Genomic DNA, 27,390 nt, shown 5'->3' on the forward strand with positions numbered 1-27,390 from the left:
GGAGGGCCCGCCCGGGTGAGGAGCGCGCGGGGCACGGGACGGGGCCTGCGGCCGCCGTGGCCGCGGACGGCAGCGTGACCACTGCGGCCTTTGGCCGGCGCTCAGGTCGCGTAGGCGCGGCGAGGGCTCCGCTCACCTGTGCGCGGCCGCGCCCTCCGCGCTCGCCCCTCTCCGCCTGGGCTCCACCGGTCAGCTCGCGCCCGCCCCCAGCCTCCTTCCCCGAGCGTTGGTTCTCCCCACCAGCACCCTTCACGACCCTGTCCCCCGCCGTGCCTCTTCCCGGGTCCTCTGGCCAATCCCGTGGCTCCCCGCCCCCGGGAGGGAGTAGCGGGCTCCCGTCGTCCGCGCGCACTTTCTAACCTTGATCCAAGCCTTCGCCCTGATGTTCGAATCCAGGCTCCCCTTTCTACTATCAAGTCCAGGGACGGACTTGCTTACTCTGGGTTGGGCTGGTCAGCCGGTCACTTCTGCCTTCCTCCCCTGCAGAGCATGGACGGCTCCTTCGTCCAGCACAGCGTGAGGGTTCTGCAGGAGCTCAACAAGCAGCGGGAGAAAGGCCAGTACTGCGATGCCACTCTGGACGTGGGCGGCCTAGTGTTCAAGGCGCACTGGAGTGTGCTTGCCTGCTGCAGCCACTTCTTCCAGAGCCTCTACGGAGATGGCTCAGGGGGCAACGTTGTCCTCCCGGCCGGCTTCTCTGAGATCTTCGGCCTCCTGTTGGACTTCTTCTACACTGGTCACCTGGCCCTGACATCGGGGAACCGGGATCAGGTGCTTCTGGCAGCCAGGGAGTTGAGAGTGCCAGAGGCGGTGGAGCTGTGCCAGAGCTTCCAGCCCAAAACTTCAGTGGGACAGGCAGCAAGTAGCCAGAGGGGCCTGGGGAAACCTGCCTCGGGGGATGTGAGCAGCCACCTCAAGGAGCCCACAGACTCGGAGGAAGCGGATGTTGCTAGAACGCTGGGCCTAGTCCCCAGGGACCAGGAGTCCAGAGGCAGCAACGGCCCCCAGATGCGGCAGCTCACTTCCGTTCAGAGCGAGAGCCCCTCCTTTCTCCGTGGGAAACTCAAGCAGGCTCTGAAGTCTTGTCCCTCAGAGGACAAGGAACCCGAAGACCACAAAGTGCCCCCAAGGCCCTTTGAGGCTGAAGGTCCCCGGCTGCGGGATGGGTGTAATGAGGTACTGTGCTCAGGGTGCTGGAACTGGGGGGGCAAGAGTAGGAGGGGAACGAAGTGGGGTGCGGTGGTGCATGCCTGTAATCTTAGAACTTGGGTCTCTGAGACAGGAGGATCACAGATCTCAGAACAGACTCAGCAACCTAGTGAGTTCCTGTTTCAAATAAAAATTAAATAGGGCTGGGGATGTAGCTTGTGGGGAGCAAGGGACACTTCTGGGGTAATCTGGACCCCAAAGTAGAATCTCTGCTATGTAGAACAGTCTTTCTTCATACCCAGGAAGCTGGTGGCCTGTGCCAGCCTTCCTGTGCGTCTCAGCTGTTCAGGTTTGCCACCTTGCTTCCTTGAGGGTGGGCCGGGCAGCATCAGGCTTACATGTGTTTCCCTAGAGTAGTGTTTCCCTGAAATCTAGCCAGGCTTCCTGTTCCTCTTAGATACAGCCACTCCCCCGATTCAGTTGTTGTCTGCCCTGGGCCCCTCAAGAAGGGACCCACCTGGGTTGGGGATTGGGATGGAATGAGAGCTGGGTCCCCTCTCTCGCTGATTAATAACCCCACCCCCTCTTGCTGCCCCTTCTCTTCTAGTGGGAAGTAGTGGTTCAAGTTGAGGATGATGGGGATGGCGATTACGTTTCTGAGCCTGAGACTCTGCTGACCAGGAGGAAGTCAAACATTATCAGAAAGCCCTGTGCTGCCGAGCCAGCTCCGGGTGCAGATTCCTTAGCAGCCGAGCCGGCTGAGAACAGAAAAGGTGTACCAGTGCCGGTTGAGTGTCCCACATGTCATAAAAAGTTCCTCAGCAAATATTACCTAAAGGTCCACAACAGGTAAACACTCTGAGTTTCTATCTTTCTCGCCCATCTGCCATTCCCACACTGGGGGAGAGGTCCTGCACTCCCCACTTCTGGGCTCTGTAGGGGATGGGAGTCTATCACAGACCCACACAGACCTGCCTCTGACCATCAGGGTAAGGGAAGCCAGCTCTGGGTCGGGCTCCCCTTCCACGCCCTCATACCCCGAGTCTTATCTGGAGATGGGATGTATGCGTCTCAACAACAGGTTCCACCCATTGTGAGCTTTGACTGCCAACGGGCTGACCTTAGGAATTTCTTTTTTTTTTTTTTCTGGGTCTGGGGATGGAACCCAGGAGCCTTCGACCTCCAAGCTACACCCCCTGCTCTGTTTTTTATTCTTTATTTTGAAACTGGGTCTTACTGAGTTGCAGAGGGCCTCACTAAGTAGCTGAGGCTGTCCGTGAACCGCGATCCTCCAGTCTCAGCCTCCCGAATGCTGGGATTACAAGCGTGTGCCACCACGCCCGGCTACTTGCATTTCTAGAAACGTTGGGTGTGAGGTATTCATGGAGCATAAAAGAACATTTGCTACAGCCGCCGTGTCCGTACAGTATCGGCCAGGACCCCCGGGGCTGGCTTAACTTTAATGAACTCAGTCCCTCAGGCACACTAGCCACTCTTAAGTGCTCAGTAGCCATGTGGCGCCCACTACCGAAGCGGACAGTGCAGACGTAGAGCGTGTCCACCATCATGGAGCATTCTCTTGGACAGTGCTGCTGCAGGGTCCCTGCAAGGCCTTTGGGGACGGCAGACCAATGGCGTGCCTCTGGTCCTGCTCACGTCCACTCAGGATATCACAGTGAGCTTTCTTACCAAGCCAAGTTGTGCTGCACACCCCACACACTCTGGGAAGCCAGCAGTGATCACCTGGAATTGGAGCTGGGGCTGAGACCGGTTTGCTGAACCCGCGCTTGGCCCCAGGGCTGGCAGCTGCCACTGCTCTTCGGGCGTCTCACTGTGTGGGGAACCTTGGGACTCTCCATTCTTCCCAGACAAAGAGTCCAGTGCAGAGCACTGTCCCCACTCCTGCCCTGGGCTGTGGTTGCTGAATGACCCAGAATGAGAGAAGGCTGGTACCTTCAGACTGTCAGATAGCTGACCAGACTGCTGTGGAAGCCTAGTGGACACACCACTGTGTAAAATAAAGGACCTTACTGAGCTTATTTTCTGGCAGGTAATGCAGGTAAGGAGCATAAAGAGTAAATTTAGCTGGGCGTGGTGGCTCACACATGTAAGCCCACCAGCATTTGGGAGGCTGAGACTAGAGGATCGTGGTTCATGGGCAGCCCCAGCTACTTAGTGAGGCCCTCCGCAACTCAGTGAGACCCTGTTTCAAAATAAAAAATAGGGCAGGGGGTGTAGGTTAGAGGTCAAATACCTCTTGGTTCTATCCTCAGACACACACACACACACACACACACACACACACACACACACAAAGAGCACAAAATAAAGAATAATAATTAAAAAAAAAAAGGTCTGGGGGTGCAGCTTGAAGGCAGAATGCCCCTGGGTTCCATCCTCAGTACCACGCACAGAAGAGAATGAGAGATGAGGCCGGGCTGGTGGCGCACGCTTGTCATCCCAGTACTCGGGAGGCTGAGACAGGAGGACAGCCTCTGCTACTTAGGCTTTGTGGAACTTAGTAAAACCCTGTTTCAAAATAAAGCATAAGCTGGGCATGGTGGCACACGCTTGTAATCCCGGCATTCGGGAGGCTGAGAGCGGAGGATCGCGGTTCGCGGACAGCCTCAGCTCTTAGTGAGGCCCTCTGCAACTTTGTGAGACCCTGTTTCAAAATAAAGAATAAAAAATAGGGCAGGGGGTGTAGCTCGGAGGTGAAATGCCCCTGGGTTCCAGCCCCAAAACTGCAAAAACAAACAACAACAAAATAAAGCATAAATACCTTGGGTTCCATCCCCAGACCCACAAAAAAAGGAAAGAAGAAAAAAATAGGGCTGGAGTGGGCGTGGTGGCGCAGGCTTGTAATCTCCGCACTTGGAAGGCTGAGACAGGAGGATTGCATGGGTTCAAAGCCAGCCTCAGCTACTTAGTGAGGCTTGAAACTTAGTGAGACCCTGTTTCCAAATAAAGTATAAAATAGGTCTGGGAGTAGAGCCCGGAGGTAGAAAAGCCCCTGGGTTCACAAAAGGAAAAAAAACACAAAAGGAAAAAAAATATATAGGGCTGGAGATGTAGCTGGAGGTAGAATGCCCCAGGGTTTAATCCCCAGCACCACCAAAAAAGGAAAAAAAGGACAGTCTTACCAAGGTAAACGTTTAGCAGCCTAGCGAGACTGTTTCAAAACAAGAAAAAGGATGCGGATGTAGCTTGGAGGTAGAATACCCCTGGGTTCAATCCCCAGCACCAGGCACAAAGAAAGTATAGCGGGGCACGGGGGTTGGTGAGGTTAGGGTGGGGGGCAGGGTTTTTTCCCCCATGTTCCTGGGTTTGAGCAGTGAACCCAGGGGCATTCACCTCTGAGCTACACCCACGCGTGCCATCGTGCCCGCTCAGGCTGCTCCTTTAACAATCGTCTAGCCTGTCTGGTGGTGCACGCCTGTAATCCCAGTACTTGGGAGGCTGATATAGGAGGATTGTAGGTTGTGAACTGGCCTGGTTGTCTCAGTGAGGCTCACATCAACTTAGATCCTGTTTCCAAGTAAAAAATAGGGCTGGGGGTGTAGCTTAGAGGTAGCGGTGAACAACAGTGATCTAAAGTGGACGGGGTGAGCCGGGCGTGGTGGCGCACGCTTGTCATCCCCGCGCTTGGGAGGCAGAGACAGGAGGATCGCGCAGGTTTGAAGCCAGCTGCGGGCACTGGCTTAGCAGACCCTGTTTCCAAATAAAAATGTAAAAATAGGTCTGGGAGTGTAGCCCAGAGGTAGAAGGGCTTCCAGGAACCCCAGTACCACAAAAATAAATAAATAAATAAATAAATAAATAAAGTGGACAGGGTGGCGCACGCCTGTGATCTCAGTACTTGGGAGGTTGAGACAAGATCACAGCTTTGCGCCAGCCAAAAAAACTTAGGCCCTCTGCAGCCTAGTGAGACCCTGTTTCAAAATAAAAGAATAAAATAGGGTGGGGTAGAGCTCAGAGATAGAACATCCCTGGGTTCAGTCCCCAGCACCAAAAATAAATAACTGTTCCAGCCCAGCATGGTGGCACAAGCCTGCAATCCTTGTGCTTGGGAGACTGAGATAGAGGCCAGCCTCAGCCATGTAGTGAGGCACCAGCAACCTAGGGAGACCCTGTTTAAAACGTAAACGGGGCCGGGGGGTAGTTTAGAGGTAGAACGCCCGTGGTGGTTCAGTCCCCAGTAAACACACACACACACACACACACACACCCCTTGGTTTAGAAAGACTTGGAGGTGAAATTTAGCAAAGATTTAAAGAGGACGAGGCTCTCCACTGGGGAAACACTGTGTAGACGGAGCCAGCTTGAGGCCGTGGGCCAGGAGTGAGCGTGAGGCGGGGCCTTTCCTGCGGGGCCAGGCAGGGACTTGAGGGCAAGGCCCACGGGTGAGGGGCAGGCCAGCTCAGCCATCAGAAGCCCTCATTGAAGCGGGTGTGTGCGGAGGTGACGATGGCTGCCTTGCCTCTGAAGGGTCCTGCAGTGACGGAGAGCCACCGAGGCTCTGGGAAATCAGTTGTTTTTCTGGGTAGGTCGAACCCAGGGTAGCGTCTGCCTTCAGAAAGGAAGCCGCCGGCCAGGCTCCCATCCTCCTCCGTGCCAGTGAGCTCGGGGTGGCCCTTGGAGGTCTTTGGGGGCTGGCTCTGGTGCCTGGCTGGCCCCTGGGGCAGGGCTGTGCAGGCTGGCGGCCACCGTCCTCCCCTGCCCAGAGCCTCCGTTTCGGGGTCAGGACCGCTTCCTCCTTGCAGGGGAGCACTGGTTGGGGGAGCCAGAGGGCCCGGGTCTCAGCTTCCACTCCCCCGGCTTCTCCTGGCAGGAAGCACACTGGGGAGAAGCCCTTTGAATGCCCCAAGTGTGGGAAGTGTTATTTCCGGAAGGAGAACCTCCTGGAGCACGAGGCCCGCAACTGCATGAGCCGCTCGGAGCAGGTACCTGGGAGCTGGCCCGGTGCCGGGGTGCACTGCCTCGCCTTCATGGCGCCGGGAGGCCCCAACACTGCCCTTGGGAACTGTAATCTCAGGATGTCATTGGCCTGTGCCCTGAAGGGAAAAGGCCCAGAGGGACACCATGGGAGGCACTCAGGTTTGCCTGTCTGGGCCCCTGGTCCAGCTCCACTTCCTTTTTGGGGCAGGGGACCCTCAGCAAGGGGTGGCTTCTGGGAGGGGTCTCCTGGACACCTGGCCCCGCCCACTGCTGCTCTGTGCGAGTAGTCAGGCTAAGTCCCACCGTCCTTACCTCCCCAGAGGCCTAGGGTCAGGGTCAGTGATGGGGTGGCCTCAGCCTCCCTGGGCCTGGAGAGGGTCCGGTGTGTGGTAGCAGTGCCCCGTGACGGTCAGGGCAGGTGGGTTACGTGTTGCCCTCTCCCACCCTAGCATCCCCCACCCCAGGCAGACTTCCCAGCAGCAAGTGGAAACCCCGGCAGAGGCCTCCCTGATGCCGGCCCTGCTTGCCCCCACACTGCCAGGTCTTCACCTGCTCCGTGTGCCAGGAGACCTTCCGCCGGAGGATGGAGCTACGGGTGCACATGGTGTCCCACACGGGGGAGATGCCCTACAAGGTTAGGCTCCGCCTGTCCCCAAGGCTCCTGGCCACGGTGGGGGTGGCAGCTGGCCCCAGGACCCTCCTGCGGGTCCCTTTGCCAGGGAGGATGTGAGGCACCTCTCTCTGCAGTGGTCCAGCAGCCTGCCTTCCCCACCCATCCAAGGATCCCCTAGGTGTGGGTGGGGCCACTGGCCACAGCCTCTCCTCCAGGGCTGCTTTTCCTGGTGGGCCAGCTCAGCGGCCCGCTAGGCCTGGCATGGCGGCTGAGCGCCACCCTGTGTCTCGGGCTGTGCCTGGCGGCTTGGGTTGTCGGCGCTGGCTGCCCTGGAGGTGACTGTGGGCTGTTTTCCAGTGTTCCTCCTGCTCCCAGCAGTTCATGCAGAAGAAGGACTTGCAGAGCCACATGATCAAGCTTCACGGCGCCCCCAAGCCCCACGCAGTAAGTGCTAGCACGCTGTCTGCTGTGGGGCCGGTGGCAGCTGTGCCTGTACCGCGAGGTGCAGGCGGCCTGTGGTTCCTGCCGCAGGGGGGGCAGTGTGGGCCTGTGGGCTCCTAGGCAGCCCCCCCAGCAGTCACCCCCCCACAGTGCCCTACCTGTGCCAAGTGCTTCCTGTCCCGCACGGAGCTGCAGCTGCACGAGGCTTTCAAGCACCGTGGGGAGAAGCTGTTCGTGTGCGAGGAGTGCGGGCACCGGGCCTCGAGCCGCAACGGGCTGCAGATGCACATCAAGGCCAAGCACAGGTGCGGCTGCCGTCTGTCCCGCCATCTGTCCTGGGCTCCGGCCGGGTCGGGCCAGCCTTGCTCTGGTCTGCGTGGATGAGGGCTTCCAGTGCTGGGGCCTTTCTGTGGTGCGGGCTTGAGGCACAAGCAGGAGCTTGCCAGGTGGAGAAACGGAAGGGGTTTCCGGCTAAGGCGCGGCGCTGCCTCCTGGGGCAGACCCTGCGGTCCCTGCTGCTGCTGGGGTGGCACCACCCTAGGCCCCCGCTTGGGCTGCCCCAGCTGTAGCAGAGGAAGGGGGCTGCTCCTTCAGCAGCGGGCTCTGCCTTGTCAACAGGAATGAGAGGCCCTACGTGTGCGAGTTCTGCAGCCACGCCTTCACCCAGAAGGCCAACCTCAACATGCACCTGCGCACGCACACGGGCGAGAAGCCCTTCCAGTGCCACCTCTGCGGCAAGACCTTCCGCACCCAGGGTGAGCAGCCGACCCCCACCTCCGGGCCCCGGCTGGCCCGCGGCTGAGCCGGCCTTGTCCCCACAGCCAGCCTGGACAAGCACAACCGCACCCACACGGGCGAGCGGCCCTTCAGCTGCGAGTTCTGCGAGCAGCGCTTCACCGAGAAGGGCCCCCTCCTGAGGCACGTGGCCAGCCGCCACCAGGAGGGCCGGCCCCACTTCTGCCAGATCTGCGGCAAGACCTTCAAAGGTACCCGCGGCCGGGGAGCGGGAGGTCGGGAGCCCCGGGGCCGCTGCTGCTTCGCGGTGCCTTCCGCTGGCAGATCTCCTTCCCGTGCCAGTGAGACTGGGCGGCCGCCAGGAGCACCCCCGGGCCGCCCCCAGGGAGCGGGCCGCCACCCTCACCGGCCGTCCTCCCGCAGCCGTGGAGCAGCTGCGCGTGCACGTGCGGCGGCACAAGGGGGTGAGGAAGTTCGAGTGCACCGAGTGTGGCTACAAGTTCACCCGGCAGGTAGGCCGCCCGCCCGCCCCGCCCCGCCCGCCGCCCCGCCCCGCCCTGAGCGCCCCTTCCCCGCAGGCCCACCTGCGGAGGCACATGGAGATACACGACCGCGTGGAGAACTACAACCCGCGGCAGCGCAAGCTCCGCAACCTGGTCATCGAGGACGAGAAGATGGTGGTGGTGGCGCTGCAGCCGCCCGCGGAGCTGGAGGTGGGCTCGGCCGAGGTCATCGTGGAGTCCCTGGCCCAGGGCGGCCTGGCCTCCCAGCTTCCCGGCCAGAGACTGTGTGCGGACGAGGGCTTTGCTGGCCCGGGCGTCCTGGAGCCCGCCCTCATCATCACAACCGCCGTCCCCGAGGACTGCGACACGTAGCGGCCCAGCCAATAAACCGTGTGGCTTGAGACACGCCTGGCCTGTCTGGTGGTCTCTTCCCTGGGTCTGCGGGGCTGCTTTCCTCTCACCTGGGTCCCAGTGTCCTCTGGACCTGAGCTCTGCTGGCAGCAGCCCAGCTTCTGGGCTCAGCAGCACAGGGCGGAGTGCTTTGGGGTCCACATTTATTATCCCTTGTTCTTTTAGGGTATTTTTGTGGTGCTAGGGATTGAGTGAGCCCAGGGTTATTCTACCTCTGAGCTACATCCCCAGCCCTATTTTTTATTATTTTGAAACAGGGTCTCAGGAGTTGTGGAGGCCCCACTAAGTAGCTGAGGCTGGCTGTGAACCTGCAGTTCTCCCAAGTACTGGGATTACAGGTGTGCACCACCGTGCCTCATCCCTTTTAGAATTTAGAACTAGTAGCCTGGCCAGAGGGATAGTGTTCCTGTTCAGCGGAGGCCATGCCAGCTTGTGTGGTAGCGCTTATTACTAAGCGGCTGGCGTCAGAATGGAGCCGCCAGAGCTCACGGCTCAGGCCAGTCCAGTGCAGGTGAGCGCGCCTGGGGCCTGAGGAGGGCCAGGCTCCTGGCTGGGCTCAGCCCTGGCTGGCAGCGTGCACAGAGGGACCCATCCTGAGCCGGGGCCGGTCCGCGCTTGCTCTAAATGTCCACAAAGCTTGGGGTACAGCTGAGGCCAGGCCTCAAGTGTGGAGTGGCCATGGTCCAGCTTCTGGAACTCTGGGCGCCATGTGTGTCATAAAAGAGGTGCATATGGGTGTGGCAGCAGATTGCCTTTGTGTTTCTGCCCGACCCCTTTACACCTCTGTGATTCTGGGCAAGCAACTGTTTTTTTTTTTTTCTTTTTTCTTTTTTCCTGGTACTAGGGATGGAACCCAGGGGTATTGTACCTCCAAGCTATACCCCGAGTCCTATTTTTTTATTCTTTCTTTTTTGTGTGTGTGGTGCTGGGGATGGAACCCAGGGGCTTTTCTACCTCCGGGCTATACTCCCAGACCTATTTTATACTTTATTTGGAAATAGGATCTCACTAAGTAGCTGAGGCTGGCTTCAAACCTGTGTGATCCTCCTTTCTCCGCCTCCCAAGCGCAGGGATTACAAGCCTACACCACCACGCCAGGATGGTCTTTTATTTTTTGAAACAGGGTCTGAGTTGCAAAGGGCCTCACTAAGTAACAGGCTGTTTGCAAGCCGCGGTCCTCTGGCCTCTGCCTCCCGAATGCTGGGATCACAAGCACGGGCCACCACGCCCGCCATCTCCTCCATCTTTTAAAGTTTGTTCCTTGATACATGCTGCACAGAGGGTCAGATGAGAAGATTCATTGTCAGAAACCCCGACAAAACCTGCGTGCGGGCTGCTCTCTCACCTGACGCGTAGACACAGGCGCTCCTTCCTTCACGTCACGGTGGCCGAGCCCCCGGACAAATACCCCAAAGGAGAAGGCAGGCACATGGTGTTACCATCACCCGATGGGTTGAGGCAGTCGCCAGTCGGCACCCACCACTTGGTGGCACGCTGAATTCTAGTACTTGGGAGGCGGAGACAGATCAGATTCAAGGATAGCAAGTAGCTATCAACCTGGCGAGACCTTGATTGAAAAGTAAAGAATAAAAATAGGCTGCTGGGCATGAGACCCTATTTCCAAATAAAGTATAAAACAGGTCTGAGAGTGTATCCCGAAGGTAGAAAAGCCCGTGTTCCATCCCCAGCACCACACACACACACACACACACTTAAAAAATAGGACTGGGGGTGTAGCTTGGAGGTAGAATGCCCCTGGGTTCCATCCTCAGTGTCACAAAAACAAGGGCTAAGATTGTAGCTCAGAGGTAGAACGCCACTGGGTTCAATCTCCAGTACCATAAACATACCAAACAACAACCAAAAAAAAGTGGGGGGGAAAGACTCCCTCTCCATGATAGGAGGGACTTCAATCTGTGGGCACATCTTAGATTTTTTTTTTTTTTTTTTTTTTTGCGGTACTGGGGCATTCTACCTGAGCTACATCCCCAGCACTTATTTTATTCTTTATCTTTTTTTGTTTTTTTATTTATTTTATTCATTTTATTCCTTATTTATTTTTTTTTTTGTTTTTGGTGGTACTGGGGTTCCTGGAAGCCCTTCTACCTCCGGGCTACACTCCCAGACCTATTTTATTTTTGGAAACAGGGTCTCCTAAGCCAGCGCACGAGGCTGGCTTCGAACCTGCGCGATCCTCCTGTCTCCGCCTCCCAAGCGCAGGGATTACAAGTGTGCACCACCATGGCCAGCATTATTCTTTATCTTGAAACAGGGTCTGAGTTGCAAAGGGCCTTAAGTAGCCGAGGCTGGCTGTGAACCCAGATCCTCCTGTCTCAGCCTCCCAAATGCTGGGATGACAAGTGTGCACCACTGCGCCAGCTGCTTCATCTCTCCAAGTGAGAGAGGCAAGGCCTGGGAAGTTTGTAAAGGGCAATTCTCAGAGCCCTGGCTCACCAAACCTCGCCCCTCCACCCACGGGCACTGGCACCCTCTGCTCTGCCTCCCCCACACCAAAGTTTCTCCAGAAGACAGCAACCAGAGAATAAAGACAGCACCAAATATATAGGAAACATTTTTATTTCAAAGAGTACGGAAGGCATTCTAAGACCTTCGACAGGATTCTGGACTTCATATAAGCCTACAAAGTAGACAAAAATAAATACCCAAATCTACCCCAGCCTCAGGTGTGGGACTGGGTGCTGGACACTGGAGAGCATCCTTTAGTACATAATCTCTGAAGTCATATAAATATAGAATATGTTATAGATCATTAAATACTAGTCACTGAATTTTCATAACTTAACGTGTCTTACAGACAGATCAGCTCCATACACATAACACACAGGGGCAGTCCACACCCAGGTGTTCCGGCATCTGTCCTAACGTTAGCGGAGACACCTGTGAATGGCAGGGCCCCTGCGACCCAGGCCCTGCGGCAGGGGACGCAGCAGGGGGCGCTGTGCCGGAGACTGGCGCTTGTTCTCCAGGGTTGGTCTTCTGAGCCCAGCGGGGGATCCTGATGGTGGATTTCCCGGGAATGCTGGGCCTACAAACGCAGGCCTGTCTCTCCTGCACAGGGCCCTGAGTGGCCATCTTAGATGAGGGGCCAGACGGCCAGTCACAGCAAAGCAGTAGACGGCGGGAAGCCACTTCCCCAAGCACTCAGGTCAGGGCACACCTGCTGGGTCCAGCTGCAGACAAGAGACAAGCCACCCCAGGGAATGGGCTGGCTCCGAGCTGTGGCTGCTTCAGCCAGGGGCTTCTAGGACATGGTTTCCTAGCCCGTTAAAATGACACACGCAGCCGGGCGTGGTGGCGCACGCCTGCAACCCTAATGCTTGGCTGAAACAGAACTGCAGGTTCGTGGCCAGCCTCAGCAACTTAGGCCCTCCATAATTTATTGAAACCATCTTTCAAAAGAATAAAAAATAGGGCTAAGATTGTAGCTCAGAGGCACAATACCCCTGGGTTCAATCCCAGTAGCAAAAAAAAAAAAAAAAAAAAAAAAAAAAAGACATGCAGTGTGCGGCCCGCACAGGGGAGCGGGCAAGGCGAGGCGGGCCCCCTCGCAGCCCAGAGAGGCGCCTGCGGGAAATCAAGGCAACTGTTCTGGCCACGCGGCCGGTAAAAGGGGTCTACGTACAGCTTAGTAAGTGATGGCGCAGGCTGGTTTTGTTCCTGAGAACTTGCCTGCCCCAGTCAGGTCACCAGGAAAAGGCTGGCCACCCCACACACTCGCTCTCCTCCACCCAGAGGGACGCGTCCTGGCACCCCCTACCCCAGAAGGGGAGAGGGCCACTCACCGGAGGCCGCAACCCCTCACTCCTGAGGAGCCTCGGGCCCCGCCTCCAGCAGCGCTCCATAGACTCAAAGCTCAACCCAACCGGCTCCCAACTACCCACTCTTTCAGTCATCGACGGAAAGCAGTTCAAACTAGGAACGACCGCGGCCATCCCCACCAGGTCTCGCTGGCGCCAAGGAGACTCCCATGGTTGCCCAGCAAGGAGCGAGGCCTTGCACTGTGGCCTTCTCCGTCTTCTCTAGCCTGGACAACACCCAAGAGGAGCCACCTTGATGGGTCGCCAGGGCGGGTGGCGGGGAAGGCCTGCACCTGCCACAGCCACGCCCCCTGCACGCACACTTGCTCAGCAGTAGTGGCCGCTCACCTCTGGGCAGCCCAGCCCCACCCCAGCAGGGACCCTCCTACCTGGAACTGGCCCATGGGGACACTAGCAATGAACATGGAGTCTGGGGCCCCTACAACTGTCCTGCCCGAATCCCAGTGCTCCAGGCCCGGAACTTTCTCAGACCCATGAGAGGAACCCTTGCCCAGCGCTCCCAGAACAATCAGACGGAGGTGGCTACGGGAGGGGCCGTGTGGATGAGCTGGGGACTGAGCCGCAGGCAGCAGGGAGCAGCTCTTCCTTGGCCGAGGGAGGGGCATCACAACTGGCTCTGGCTCCAGCTCGACGTCCAGGCAGCGACCCCGGGCTCACTCAGCAACGGCGGCCTGCGCTCTGCCCGGCAAGCCCAGCCTGGCCCGAGCACTGAGGGCCGCCGCCCGCAGAGGCGCCAGGTTTCCGCACTGAGGCCCTCCCTGGGCCAGGCCGGGGCTAGTGCTGTTCCTGAGGTTCCTGCGGGGGCCGGGGCCGGCCTGCGTCCCGGCCACTGCCGCCGATGTCCAGCTCGAAGCCGCGCCCACCCAAGGGGGTCTGGGGCATGAACTGGCGGAAGATGCTGACGCTGCCGTGCCAGAAGGTGGGCTCCGGGAGCCGCCCCACCACACTCCAGGCCCGCGCCTCCGGGTCATACGCCTCCACCACGTCCGAGAGCTCAAACGTGTTGTCATAGCCCCCGGACACGTACAGCTTCCCTCCCAGGACGGCCAGGCTGCCCCCGACGTGCACCTGTGGGCCAAGGCAGGCAGGTGAGGGGCGGTCGGCAGCCACAGCAGGGAAGACCCCACCGCTGCTCCCTTGTGCTGGGGCCCGGGAGATGAAGGGTGCCCCCAGACCTCAGAGGGGCAGCCACCCTCCCCCAGCTTCCCAAGGAACAGCAGGCCGGCCCAACGCCCTCCTACCCCAACTAGGGAAACAGGGCTCGCCAGGGTCACATGCAGAGCAGGCTGCTGCCGCGGCGGAGCCCCCATGCGGGTCACGCGGCCACGGCTTCTGCAGGTTCCTCTGCACCAGGACCTCTAGGGTAGAAGCTACAGGTCCTCGTCTCAGACGGGGGAATGAGTTCATGCCACGGGCAGCGGCAGAGCTGGAACCTGACCCAACAGCTGGCCGAATGCCACTGAGCTCCTAGCACTGCTGGTCAGGCTCAGCACCCCACTTTGCAAGCAAATGGAAGGGGGGAGCTGACCAGGCAGCGGCAGCAGTGTGGGTGTCCCGTTCAGAGTACATAGCAGGTGTCCAATAATTTTGTGTGGTATTGAATATGGAACCCAGGGGCACTCTCTCTGAGCTACACCCCCAGTCTTTTCCCCTTTTTATTTTGAAAAAGGGTCTTACTAGGTCGCTGAAGCTGGCCTTGCACCTGCTATCCTGCCGTCTCAGTGTACACAACCATATACAGCAAATAAATGTACTCTGTGTGTGAGTGTGTGTGTGGCTGCGTTGATTGAACCTAGGGATATTCTACTTTTGAGCTCCACCCAGTCCCATTTTATTCTTTAATTTGAAACAGGGCCTCACTAAGTTGAGGAGGGCCTAAGCTGCTGAGGCTGGTGCAACCTGGGACCAGACTCCTGTCTCAGCCTCCCAAGTACTGGGTTTACAGCATGGGTGGGCTACCACACCTGGTCAGATAAATGTAATCCTGGGGTCAGTCAATTCTTCAGGAATCCAGAGGCGGCTCCGTCCTTGGCGACCCCTGTCTGCTCCAGCCACACTGTGCAGCTGGTGAACACAGGCCCCTGCCCGGGTCCCTCCAGGGCACACTCACTTCCAGGAACTACTAGTCTTCCCTACCCTCCCGATCGCTGGCTCACAGCAGCTGCTTAACAAATATTAAATGGATGAGCTCAATAAACCATGGCCCTGGGACCTTATGTAACATCTGTCTCGGCCAGCCTGAAGCATAAAACGAGGGTCACACCAGCCTTCTCGAACAGAGAAAACCTTAGAGGGCCGAACAAGGCCCCACCCCACCACCTCCCACACTCCTCCCAGCCACACTCCGGCTGTGGTGAGGGCCAGCCTGCGCTTCCCGACACTGCTGCAGCTGCGATTTACCTGATTCATACATGGAATCTTGTCCCATTCATTCTTCGTGGGGTTATACACGTCCACCTCGGCCGAGTCATCTCTGTCGAGGAAAGAAGGGGAGGACGGCCAGTCAGAGCCAAGAAGCAGCACCCTGTGCCCTGGGTGTGAGGGCTAGAGAGATCCTTAAGGTCCCTGGCCTCTCCAGGGGCGTGGTGCGTGTGTGTGCGCGTGCGTGCTGTTATGATCCTGGGGAGTCAACCCAGAGGCATCCTATCACTGAGCTTGTACCTCCAGCCCTATTTTTTTTTTTTTTTTTTGAGACAGGGCCTTGCTAAATTGCCCAGATTGGCCCTGATCTCCTGCTTCAGGAGTATTACTTAAGGTTTCGCCGTGTCCAGCTATGACCTACACACACTGAAATACTGGTGATTGAACTCAGGGGCATTCTACCTCTGAGCTACACCCCCAGCTCTAATTTTTATTCTTTACTTTTGAGACAGGGTCTCACTGGGTTGCAAGGGGCCTCACTAAGGAGATGATGTTCTCCACAAACTGTGATCCTGCTGTCTCCGCTTCCCAAATGCTAGGATTACAAGAGTGTGCCACCATGCCCGACCTATTTATTGTTTTTGCAGTATTAGGGATGGAACCCAGGGGCATTCTACCTCTGAGCTAGACCCCTAGCCCAATTTTTTTTTTTTTATTCTTTATTTTGAAACAGGGTCCCACTAAGTTGCAGAGCGCCTTACTAAATAACTGAGGCTGGCCGCAAACCTGCGATCCTCCTGTCTCAGCTTCTCAAGCACTGGGATTACAAGCGTGCGCCAGCACACCTGGCTACCCAGAGCTTTTTGATGCCATATGGCAGCTCCCTTGCTGGGTGGGACCCCAACTCCAGGATCTTGAACCAATTCTAGCCTCCAAGGCCTAGAGACCAGCCTAGTCCCCCCAAACCCCCAGGTTCTGGAAGCCCTGGTGACTCCTGCCACCCTGCTGAGGACGCGGCGGCCTTCGTTTGAATGTGGAAGGTACTGTGTTCTTCACGCCAGGCTCCTGAGCCCCTCCGCACTGCCTGGTGTCCTCGCTCTCATCCTGACCTCTTTGGGAAGGCCTTCCAAGGCCGGCCAGAGGCCAGGCCCCTTGCCCCTGTGCTCAGCATGGTGCAAGCTCTCCTGCTTATCAGGATCCCCCGCCCAGGCGGAGTGAGGGCACTGTGTGGGCGGCTGAGAAGAGAGGATCGGATTGCAAACTCAAGGCGCACCCAGGCAAATTAGCAAGATCCTGTCTCAAAATAAAAAGGGCCGAGGAAGCCGGGCGTGGTGGCGCACGCTTGTAATTCCAGCATTCGGGAGGCTGAGACCGGATAGTGGTTCGAGGACAGCCTCAGCTACTTAGTGAGGCCCTCTGCAACTCAGTGAGTCCTGGTTTCAAAATAAAGAATAAAAATAGGGCAGGGGGTGTAGTTTGGAGGTAAAATGCCCCTGGGTTCCATCCCCAGACCCGCAAAAAAAAAAAAAAAGGCCGAGGATTAGCTTGGTGCTACAGCACCCCAGGGCTTTGTTCCCAACAAGGAAAAGGTGGGAGGAGAGTCTAGGGTGGGGGGTTGCCCAGCACACTTGTAATCCCAGCATCGAGGCTGAGGCAGGAGGGTCACAGGTGCACAGCCAGCCTCAGTAGCTCAGGGAGGACCGCCACAACTCTGTAAGACCCGGTTTCAAAATAAAGAACAGGTAAAATGGCCGTGGGTTATCTCCAGTACCCGCAAAAATCAAAACAAAACAAACCTACCCATTTTGATATCTCCATTGAAAGGGCTTGCTTTTCCAGCCTGGGAAAGCAAAAAGACTCAGAGGGGAAAAAAAGCCAGAAGCAGTACTGATAACCACCACCAAAGGTCAGGGGTCAGCAAGAGGACCAGACAGCAAGTATTTTAGGCTTCCTGAAGCAGATGGCCTCTGTAGAAAGCACTTGCTGCCACATAAAGCCAGCCAGACTGCTAAGAAAGAAGGGGGGGAGGGCGATGGCTATGTGCCAAAGAAAGTTTTGTGGTATTGGGGACTGAACCCAGGGGCATTCTACCTCTGAGCTACGCCCCAGCCCTATTTTCTTTATTATTATTATTAATATTATTTTATTATTATTATTATTTTGCAGCACTGGGGATTGAATCCAGGGACATTCTACCTCCAAGCTACACTCCAAGCCCTATTTTTTAATTTTTTATGAGTCTGGGGATGAACCCAGGGACATTTAACCTCTGAACTACAACCCCTGCCCTATTTTTTATTCTTTATTTTGAAATAGGGTTGCACTGAGTTGCAAAGGACCTCACTAAGTAGCTGAGGCTGTCCACGAACCATGAGCCTCCTGTCTCAGCCTCCCAAATGCTGGGATTACAAGCGTGGGCCACCACCCCAGCCTTTATTTTTTGATACAGGGCGTCACTAAGTTGCAGAGGGCCTCAGTACTAGCTGAGGCTGCTCTGTACCTGTGATCTTCCTGTCTCAGCCTCCCAGGTACTGGGATTACAAGCATGTGTCACCATGCCTAGCTCTAAGAAAACTTTATGGGCACAGAAATTTTATATTTCATCTAACTTTTCATATGCTGTAAAGTATTACTCTTGTGTTCAGCCTCTCCTCCCAACCACCTATTTCAAAATGTAAAACTACCGGTCTGTGGGGCCTGGGATGACTGTCCTTAAATACTGGAATCTGGTCTGCCCCACCCTCGCTGTCTTTCCAGGGACTGGAAGGGGCTGGGCAGGGCAGGGCTCCCAGTTAGGGAACGCCTTGGAGAGGGCCAGGGCTGCCAGGAGAGCAGCTGCCTTCACCCCTTGTGGACACCGAGCCTCCAAGGCTGCCTCGGCCCCAGCGCATGGAGGGGCCTGATCCTGCCCCACGCCGAGGACCGAGGACCGTCTCTTTCCACTTGAACAGCCTCAGCGCAGGCTAAAACCAGCAGCATGGCCTTTGGGCTCGGCATATCCAGGTGGGGGCGAAGCGCGCCTCCCACCTGCCTGGGGTGCATTAACCACCGCAGCTCTCCCTCCCTCTGGTGGCCTCCCAGGCGTGGCCTAGCAATTGACAGGTGATTTCTGTCAGGAGAGGCCAGCCCTCGGGCACTGCTTGTCTCGCTCTAGGACCACAGGACAGGGAGGACATCCTTAATGGCATCTGGCCTGGACCCATGGCAGAGGGGCTGAAGGTTCTGGCACGCTGAGAGGCTGTATTTATAGCTGGCTCCACCTCCCCTCTGAAGAGGACCTGCACGTGGGGAAGGGTCAAGCGGTTTTATAACAGGCCCGCTCTGGTTTCTCAGAGCAGACCTTCAGTTCCTGGCTTACGGGGCTGCCAGGCTCCTCAGCCACTTGACAAGCAAGACACACCCCCCCTCACCCCAAGAAGCCTCCCGCCTTAGGGCTGGCACAGAGGACAGCGCTGGGCAGCAGTGAGAAGCCAGTCGTGGACACAGAAGCAAAGGTCACGCACGGGCCCTCTAGGGCTCCCAATTCAAAGTCCCAGACTGACCGGGAGGCTGAAGCAGGAGGATCGCGGTTCGTGGACAGCCTCAGCTCTTAATGAGGCCCTCTGCAACTCAGTGAGACCTTGTTTCAAAATAAAAAACAAGAGCCGGGCATGATGGCACACGCTTGTAATACCAGTACTTGAGAGGATGGGACAGGAAGATCATGTAGGTTCGAAGCCAGCCTCAGCTACTTAGTGAGACCCTGTTTCCAAATAAAATATAAAATAGGTCTGATAGTGTAGCCTGGAGGTAAGAAAGCCCCGGGGTTCCATCCCCGGTACCACGAAAATAATTAATTAATTAAATTAAATAAAGAATAAAAAGTAAAGCTGGGCGTGGTGGCGCACGCTTGTAATCCCTGCGCTTGGGAGGCGGAGACAGGAGGATCGCGCAGGTTCGAAGCCAGCCGCGTGCGCTGGCTTAGGAGACCCTGTTTCCAAAATGAAAATGTAAAAATCGGTCTGGGAGTGTAGCCCGGAGGTAGAAGGGCTTCCAGGAACCCCAGTACCACCAAAAAATATATATATATAAATAAATAAATAAAAAGTAGGTCTGGGGGTGTAGCTTGGAGGTAGAATGCCCCTAGGTTCAATCCTTGGTACTGGAGGGAAAAAAAAAAGTCTGAAGCCGGGTGTGGTGGCGCGCGCTTGTAATCCCAGTTTGTAATCCCAGCACTCGGGAGACTGAGACCGGAGGATAACGGTTCATGGCCAGCCTCAGCTACTTAGTGAGGCCCTCCGCAATTTAGTGAGACTCTGTTTCAAAATAAAAAATAAAAAAATAGGGCTGGGGGTATAGCTTGGAGTAGAATGCCCCTGGGTTCCACCCCCAGTACCACAAAAAATACATATATATGTAAATAAATAAAAAAATAAAGAATAGCCGGGTGTAGTGGTGCACGCTTGTAACTCCAGCACTTGAGAGGATTGTGCAGGTTTGAAGCCAGCCTCAGCTACTACTTAGTGAGGCCCTTTGCAACTCAGTGAGACCTTGTTTCAAAATAAAGAATAAAAAATAGAAGGGCTGTAGCTTGAAGGTAGAAGGACCCTGGGTTCCATCCCCAGTACTGCAAAATAAAATAAAATAAATAGAGCCAGGCGTGGTGGTGCACACTTGTAACCCCAGCATTTGGGAGGCCGAGACCAGAGGATCGCCATTCGCAGACAGCCTCAGCTACTTAGAGAGAGGCCCTCTGCAACTTAATGAGACCCTGTTTCAAAATAAAGAATAAAGAATAAGGCAGGGGGTGTAGCTTGGAAGTAGAATGCCCCTGGCTTCCATGCCCAGTGCTGGGGGGGGGGGAAACCACCACAAACCTATTTGTAAGTAAAATAAAAAGGGGCGCTAGGCAAGTGTAGCTCAGCGGTAGATCCCTGAAGACAGACAGAAACACCAAGCACAGGCGCAGGAGGCTGGGGTGGGCAGGGGCCACTCACCTGACAAAGTACATGAGTCCGTTCAGAGTCACAGTCTTGGGCGCGAAGGACCAGGGAGGGAGCTGGCCGCAGTCCACCAGCGACCACAGGTCGGTGTCCGGGTGGTAGCACTGCATCACCATGCTCTCCTTGCCGGCCAGGGAGCCGATGGCGTAGAGCCGGCCGCGGCAGGCGGTGCTGGAGCAGTTGTCCATGGGGTAGGTCATGGGCCGCAGGGCCTCCCAGGAGTCGGTGGTGTGGTCGTAGCGCTCCGTGCTGTCCGCGGCCACCACGTACAGCAGCCCGTCCAGCACGGAGGAGCTGTGGTACTCCCGGGCCTTCAGCATGGGCGCCACCTCCGTCCACTCGTTCACACTGGAGTTGTACCTCCACACGCAGTCGTAGAGCCGGGCCCCGTCGGACCCGCCTGGGGAGGTGGAGGAGCCGAAGGTCAGCCCACTGGGGTGACTCACCCACCTGCGCCCTCCCCAACTCCCGCCAGAGCCCACTTCCTGTGAGACACACATCCTCCTCCCTCAAGCCCAGGCCAACCACTGACCACACCAAGGCCCTGGGGCGCTAGGCTGACCCCAGCTCGTAGAGCCTGGAAGCTGGCTGTCCTGGGCAGCCCACAGTGCGGGAACTTGTTGGCAAATACTAGGCTTTCTGGGTCACCCTCTATTTAGAGGCGTGTCACGATAAGGTGAGATACACCTGGGCTGTAAGCAAGAGACCCGACACACAAAGCCATGCTGTCAGGACATTTCTCGGGCTTTAGTCTTGATTTTGGGGCCGGTTTACAGAGATGTGTCTTCGTTTTTTTTTTTTTTTTTTTTTTTTGCGATACTGAGATGGAACCCAGGGGGCATTCTAGCTCCGAAAGATACCCCTAGCCCTATTTTTTATTCTTTATTTTGAAACAGGGTCTCAGGGAGTTGCAAAGAACCTCACTAAGTAGCTGAGGCTGGCCGAGAACAGGATCCTCCTGTCTCAGCCTCCTAAATGCTGGGATTACATCTGTGCCACCACACCTGGCCCTATTTTCCATTTATTTATTTATTTATTTATTTATTTATTTATTTATTTATTTATTTTTGGTGGTACTGGGGTTCCTGGAAGCCCTTCTACCTCGGGGCTACACTCCCAGACTTATTTTTACATTTTCATTTTGGAAACAGGGTCTCCTAAGCCAGCGCACGGCTGGCTTCAAACCTGCGCGATCCTCCTGTCTCCGCCTCCCAAGCGCGGGGATTACAAGCGTGCGCCACCACGCCCGGCTTTATTTATTTATTTATTTATTTATGAGTCTGGGGATGGAAGCTAGAGGTATTTGACCTCCGACCTATAACCCTGCCCAATTTTTTATTCTTAATTTTTGAAACAGGGTCTCACTGAGTCACAGAGGGCCTCACTAAGTAGCTGAGGCTATCCTCCGATCTCAGCCTCCCGAACGCTGGGATTACAAGCGTGCGCCGCCATGCCCCGGTTCATTCTTTTATTTTGAAACAGGGTCTCGCTAGATGTGGTGGTGCGGGCTTGTAATCCCAGCATTTGGGAGGCGGAGACTGGAGGGTCGTGGTTCACTGACAGCCTCAGCTTCTTAGCGAGGCCCTTTGAAACTCAGTGAGACCCTGTTTCAAAATAAAGAGTGAAAGGGCTGCCCCTGGGTTCCATCCCCAGTACCACACATAAAACAAACAAGGTCTCAGCAAGTTGCAAAGAATCTCACTAAGTAGCCGAGGCTATGAACCACGATCCTCCTGTCTCAGCCTCTCAAATGCTGGGGGCTACGAGCGTGCACCACCACGTCCAACCGTTTTTGTTTTAACTGGGGATTGAACCCTGGTGACTTCTACCTTCCAAGCTACATCTCCAGCCCTATTTTATTTTTTATTTTGAAACAAGAGTCTCGCTAAATTGTAGAGATTGGCCTTGACTCTGCCATCCTCCAGTCTCAGCCTCAGATCCAAGTACTGGGATCACGGGCATGTGCCATCGTGCCCAGCTTTACAGGAGTGTATTTTCATTTGAAAAAAATCTCATCAAGCTGTTGTAAGCATGACATAAACTCTCCGTCTCCACTTTGGCTAATAAAAAGCCAAGAGTAAAGCAGTGCTGGTTGTCCTCATAAATTAAACCAAGTCTATTAAGAACATTAGCTGCCTGTGGTGCGAAGGGACTCTAGGAATTCTGGGGGCTGCACCCCTTGGCCTCCGGGGCTGGCGCCACAGGGCAGGGCAGAGAGACACTCTGTCTGTCCCACAGCCCTGAGCTTTTGAAGAGAGAAGACAAAGCTCTTGTAAAGCTCCCTTGGGGCCGCCTCCCTTCCACAGGGGAGCTTGGCAAAGGCAGCTGAAGCCAGCTCCCTGACCCCCAGGAAATTCCCAACCGCCAGCTGAATGGAATGATGCAGCCACCTGCCTAAGCCCAAAGGATTAGCTGCTCAGCTGTGCCACGTACTGAAACTGGGGCCAGTCTGGGAGTTCTCGGCTCAGTGCCATTGGCTAGACGTTGGAGGGGACCGAGATGGGGTAGCAAGAAAGGGAAACATGGTCCCCAAACACAGAGCCAACCTCAGGCGGGACAGAGGCACAGATCCTGGCACATTCCAGCAGAGCGGGGCACACACGGGGCTTCAGGCCAAGGAAGCTGTGGCCAGGGCTTAGGATGCCCCTGGGCCCAGATGCATCCCCTCCGGCAGTTCAGAGCCCCCAGAAAACGAGGGGCATGGCTCACCACGGGCTTCTGTGCCGACCGCGCCAGGCGGGGCACAGCCACTGTGACAACCCAGCCCCCTGCCTGATAACAGGGCCAGATGCCTGGCCCTGTGGTTTCTTCCCTTATATAGCAGTCACAGAGACGGCCCCTGCTTACCCCGTGAAGGAGGTATCCTCCGGGGAACCGGGATTCATCCTTAGTTTAAAAAAAAAAAAAGTGGGAGAAGCCCTGGGCTGGGGACCCGCCCACCATGACTCGGCAGTGTTTTGGGGATTGGGCCAAGTAACTGGAAGAAAACCTCCGAACATGTGACCGTGTTTACAGTCTCAGGCCAGCTCAGCCTAAACACCACGTGACCCCCAGTGGAGCGGCTAGGTGCAGGTCCCAAGGAACCTTGTCACCGGTGACAGGGCCGGTGAGTCAGGAGGGCCACCCAGGCTCAGGCGGCAGAGAGAAACGCCCCAGCGGGGAAGAATGAACGCCAAACCCGTCAACCTCCGGCCTGACCTGCATTCCTGGGGAGAAGAAAGCACTTATTGTGCAGGATGAAAACCCAAACCCACCTCTCTCTTCCTACCAAATAGGAAAGGAGGCCCCTCCCTCCGGGGCCAGGAGCTGCTCACAGGGCAGGCCAGAGACCGACCCACAAGCAGCTACTTGTCCGTGTTCACACAAGGGGCTCTTCTAGGACGAAAATAACCAGAGATACGTGGCTGTCTCTGCTCTGGCTTGGACTCAGGCGGGCCCTCGGACTCCAGGTTCTCAAAGTTTCTCCTGGAGCCGGGGCGTGGTGGCGCAGGCTTGTAATCCCAGTACTCGGGAGGCTGAGACAGGAGGATGGCGATTCGCGATCAGCCTCAGCTCCTTCGTGAGGCCCTCTGCAACTCAGTGAGACCCTGTTTCAGAATAAAGACTAAAAAAAGTGGGGCTGGGGGTGTAGCTCGGACGTAGAATGCCCCTGGGTTCCAGCTCCAGTAACCCCCACCCCCACCCCCCAAAAATAAGTTCCTCCTGGGAAGCTGGTGGGTGGGCTCCCCCGGCGAGCCTTCGGCGGGGACGCCGACCCACCCGAGGCGGCCCCCCGACCCCGGCACACTCACCCGTCACGTAGATGTCGTTGCCCAGCGCCGCGATGCTGTACCCCCCGCCCAGGTGGTCGGGGAACTCGGCCAGGTAGCGCCACTGGCCCGTCTGCGGGTTGTAGCAGTCGACGGTGACCAGCTCGTCGCAGTCCTGGTCGCAGCCGCCCACCAGCACGAGGATCTCGGCCAGGCCGGTGGAGGGGCGCGGGCGCATGCGGGCGCAGGGCCCGCGGTCGTGGCGGTCGTAGCGCGCCGCCTGGAAGTCGCGCGCCTCGCGCAGCAGGCGCAGGCAGGGCGGGCAGCGCGCCACGAGCGGCTCGGCCTCGACGTGCGCCAGCAGGTAGAAGCGGCGCACGAAGGGCAGGCGCACGGCCTCCAGCAGCTGCGGCCAGTGCGCGGCGCGGCGCGGCGGGTCGGCGCGCACCCAGCGCAGCGCCAGCTGGTAGGCCGCCTCCTCCTTGGGCACGCACAGCGCGTCGTCGCGCAGGTAGCGCAGCAGGCGGCCGAGGGGCAGGCGCTCCAGCTGCTCGGCGCCCAGCTCGCCCACGTGGCGCAGGACGAAGCGCTGCGCCGCGCTCGCCAGCCCCGCGCAGCTGAAGGCCTCGGCGAAGTCCTGCATGTCCAGGCAGTTGGCCAGGTCGAGCTGCTGCTGCAGGAAGGCGCCGCACGCCTCCTTCACGGCCGGGAACTGCAGCAGGTCGGCGGCGCGCAGCAGCGGCTCGGCGTTGTCGCCGCTCACCGCCACGCGGCCCGTGTAGCTGAAGTCCAGCAGCAGCTGCAGCATGTCGGGCGGCACGCCGTGCAGGCGCACCCGCTCGGCGCGGCTCTCGCGCAGCTGCCCGGCGAACATGGCGCGGAAGTAGGGGCTGGCGGCGGCCAGCACGGCGCGGTGCGCCGGGAAGTCGCGCCCGCCCGCCGCCTCCAGGGTCACGTCCAGGAACTTGCGCTCGGCGCGGAGCTGGCTCAGGCCGCGCAGCAGGCTCAGGGCGTGCGCGGGGTCGGAGAAGGGCAGCACGGCCAGGGGCGCCGGCCGCTCCATGGCGCCTGCGCGGCGAGGCTGGGACGCCGCGGCCGGGGCCGGCGGAGGGCCTTAAGTAGGGCCGGGCGCGGGGGCGGGGCGGGGCCGGGGCGGGGCCGCGGGCGCCGCCCCCTTAACCCCTCCGCGCCCGGCGCGCCCCGGGCCCCGCGCGGCGCCCGCGCCCGCGCCCCCTCCGCCCTTCCCGCTGCCGGCCCGGGCGGGGGCGGCGGGGACCCGTGCTGGAAGGCGCCGGGGACCCCGGCCCCCGGGCCCGCCCCCGAGCCCAGCCCCGCGGCCGAGCCCTAGCCGCGCCTGGCGCGAGCCCCGGCGGCTCGGTGCGGGGCCTTCTCCATTTCGTTTGGTCGCGTTCCACTGTCTCCCGGGTTGCTGGTCAGCCCCGGCCAGGGGCCGGTCTCGAGCGATAGGATTTGTGCAGATCAGGACCAAAGCGCCAACATGTCTCAGGGGTTGCGGTGACTCCTCCTTTCTTTCTTGGCGTCTTTGTAAGTGACAGCGGGGCCGGGTGTCTAGATTTCTGGGATGAGCTCCACTGGGTCCCTGCCTGACTTCCAAACTCAACCCGATCGTTAACTTTCGCCACCGCGGAATATTATTACTTTGAGGCTGACTCCTTGGGCTGCAGGGCCGCGCGTGCGTAGGCCTCCTGCCCCGCGGCCCAGGGGGCCCACGGAGCTCCCCGGCGCAGGGGGACTTCAAATACGCGGAGATGGAGCCTTTCAACAGGGTCAGGGTCACTTGAGCGATGGATGGATGCAAGAATGGAATCGCCCTTATTTTAGTTCTTATATACTGGTAGAGAGAGAAAAAGAGACCCCTCTCTTGGAAACCATTTTTTAATTTAGCGTTCGTTTTGCTCAGAGAGGACCCTCTCTTGAACAGGAAGCTTGGTTTTTTGCTGTTTGCAGTCCCACCGGGTGGCCTTCACGCGCCTGCAGCTCCCTGTGCCCCCGGGGAAGGGCAGGCCGGGCCCTCTGGAGCCAGCTGTCTGTCCTTCCTGGGTTCCTGCTAGGCGGGCACAAGCTCCGGAGGAGACATTTTGTGTGTATTCCGTCTCTGAATTGACCTGCAGGCTTTCTCTTCTCCCCTGGAACCTCATATCATTTTGCGTTGAAATTGCATCTGGTCTGAATTCCAGGGTCAGCACGGGAAGCAGAGGCCTAAAAGCATTCAGGTACCCGGCAGCTGCCTGTTGCCCATAGAAGGACTGTTCACACAGCTATTAACAGCAGCCAGCCGGCATTCCTGGGCCCAGGAGCCCCGCCAGCAGCTAACTTGCAGACTTTGTGACAGTCAAGCAGCCAGGAAGTGGGATGTTTGTACTGAAAACGACCACAGTGTCTCTAGATCAGCTCCTCCACCTTGCTCACAGCGGAGTGACAAATTGGTAATGTTTCTATGGTTGAATACTGAGGACAGTTATTTGCTTTTTTATTTTTTATTTATTTTTTTGTATTTCGAACATCAGGGGGTTATTGATACAAACATCAGTTATGTCATGAGAATAATGCCTCTAAGAATGATGATGATGATGATGAGAGTGGGGCCTGACTGCAGCGTTGTGCCTGGAATTCCAGTATTTGGGAGGCTGAGGCGGGAGGATCACAGGTTTATGGCCAGCGTTAGCAATTTAGCAACTTAATGAGAACCTGTTTCAAAAAAAAAAAAACAAAAAAAAAACGAATGAGGGCCAGATATTGTGGCCCATCCTTGTAATCCCAGTACTGGGAAGGCTGAGACAAGAGGATCACAGGTTCACAGCTGGCCTCGGCTGCTTAATGAGGCCCTCTGCTACTTAGTGAGATCCTGTGTCAAAATAAAAAATAAAAAATAGGGCTTGGAATGTAGCTCAAAGGTAGAATGCCCCTAGGTTTAATCCTCAGTACCATAAAAAATAAAAATAAAGATAAGGCCGGGCGTGGTGGCACACGCTTGTAATCCCCGCGCTTGGGAGGCGGAGACAGGAGGATCACGCTGGTTCGGAGCCAGCCTCGCTGGTTTAAGAGACCCTGTTTCCAAATAAAAATATAAAATAGGTCTGGAAGTGTAGCCCGGAGATAGAAGGGATTCCAGGAACCCCAGTACCGCCAAAATAAATAAATAAATATAAAAATAAATAAAAATAAAGATAAAAATATACTAGGAAGCCAGGGGCGGTGGTGAATGCTTGTAATCCCAGCATTTGGGAGGCTGAGACAGGAGGATCGTAATTCGCAGTCAGCCTCAGCTACTTAGTGAGGCCCTCTGCAATTTAGTGAGACTCTGTTTCAAAGTTGAGAATAAAAAATAGGGCTGGGGATGTCACTCAGAGGTAGAATGCCCCTGAATTCCATCACCAGTACTATAAATTAATTAATTACTTAATTAATTAAAACTAGGGTTGGGTGTGTAGCTCAGCATAGAATGTCCCTGGGCTTGCCGGGCGTGGTGGCCACGCTTGTAATCCCTGCGCTTGGGAGGCGGAGACAGGAGGATCACACAGGTTCAAAGCCAGCCTCAGCTGATTTAAGAGACCCTGTTTCCAAATAAAATATAAAATAGGTCTGGGAGTGTAGCCCGGAGATAGAAGGCCCCTGGGTTCCGTTCCCAGTACCACAAAAAAAAAAAAA

The 27,390-nt window shown here is 56.9% G+C and overlaps 2 protein-coding genes across 2 annotated transcripts; one reads left to right on the plus strand and one right to left on the minus strand.

Annotated features, from left to right (window-relative positions):
* Positions 1-489: 489 nt before the first annotated feature.
* On the plus strand, positions 490-8,751 carry ZBTB48 (zinc finger and BTB domain containing 48; the record flags this gene model as incomplete). Its single annotated transcript, XM_080692168.1, has 10 exons — positions 490-1,176; positions 1,757-1,998; positions 5,981-6,092; positions 6,629-6,721; positions 7,058-7,144; positions 7,292-7,446; positions 7,760-7,896; positions 7,963-8,127; positions 8,300-8,388; positions 8,455-8,751. 10 exons carry the CDS (start codon positions 490-492, stop codon positions 8,749-8,751), a joined length of 2,064 nt encoding a protein of 687 aa, XP_080548294.1.
* Positions 8,752-13,403: 4,652 nt separating this feature from the next.
* Positions 13,404-24,784, minus strand: KLHL21 (kelch like family member 21; the record flags this gene model as incomplete). Its single annotated transcript, XM_080692169.1, has 4 exons — positions 13,404-13,697; positions 15,030-15,102; positions 19,967-20,372; positions 23,764-24,784. The coding sequence occupies 4 exons, from the start codon at positions 24,782-24,784 to the stop codon at positions 13,404-13,406; spliced, it is 1,794 nt and encodes a 597-aa protein (XP_080548295.1).
* Between the last annotated feature and the right edge of the window lie 2,606 nt (positions 24,785-27,390).

The sequence above is a fragment of the Muscardinus avellanarius genome, assembly GCF_963383645.1.
Source record: "Muscardinus avellanarius genome assembly, chromosome: 3".
Lineage (NCBI taxonomy): Eukaryota > Metazoa > Chordata > Mammalia > Rodentia > Gliridae > Muscardinus > Muscardinus avellanarius.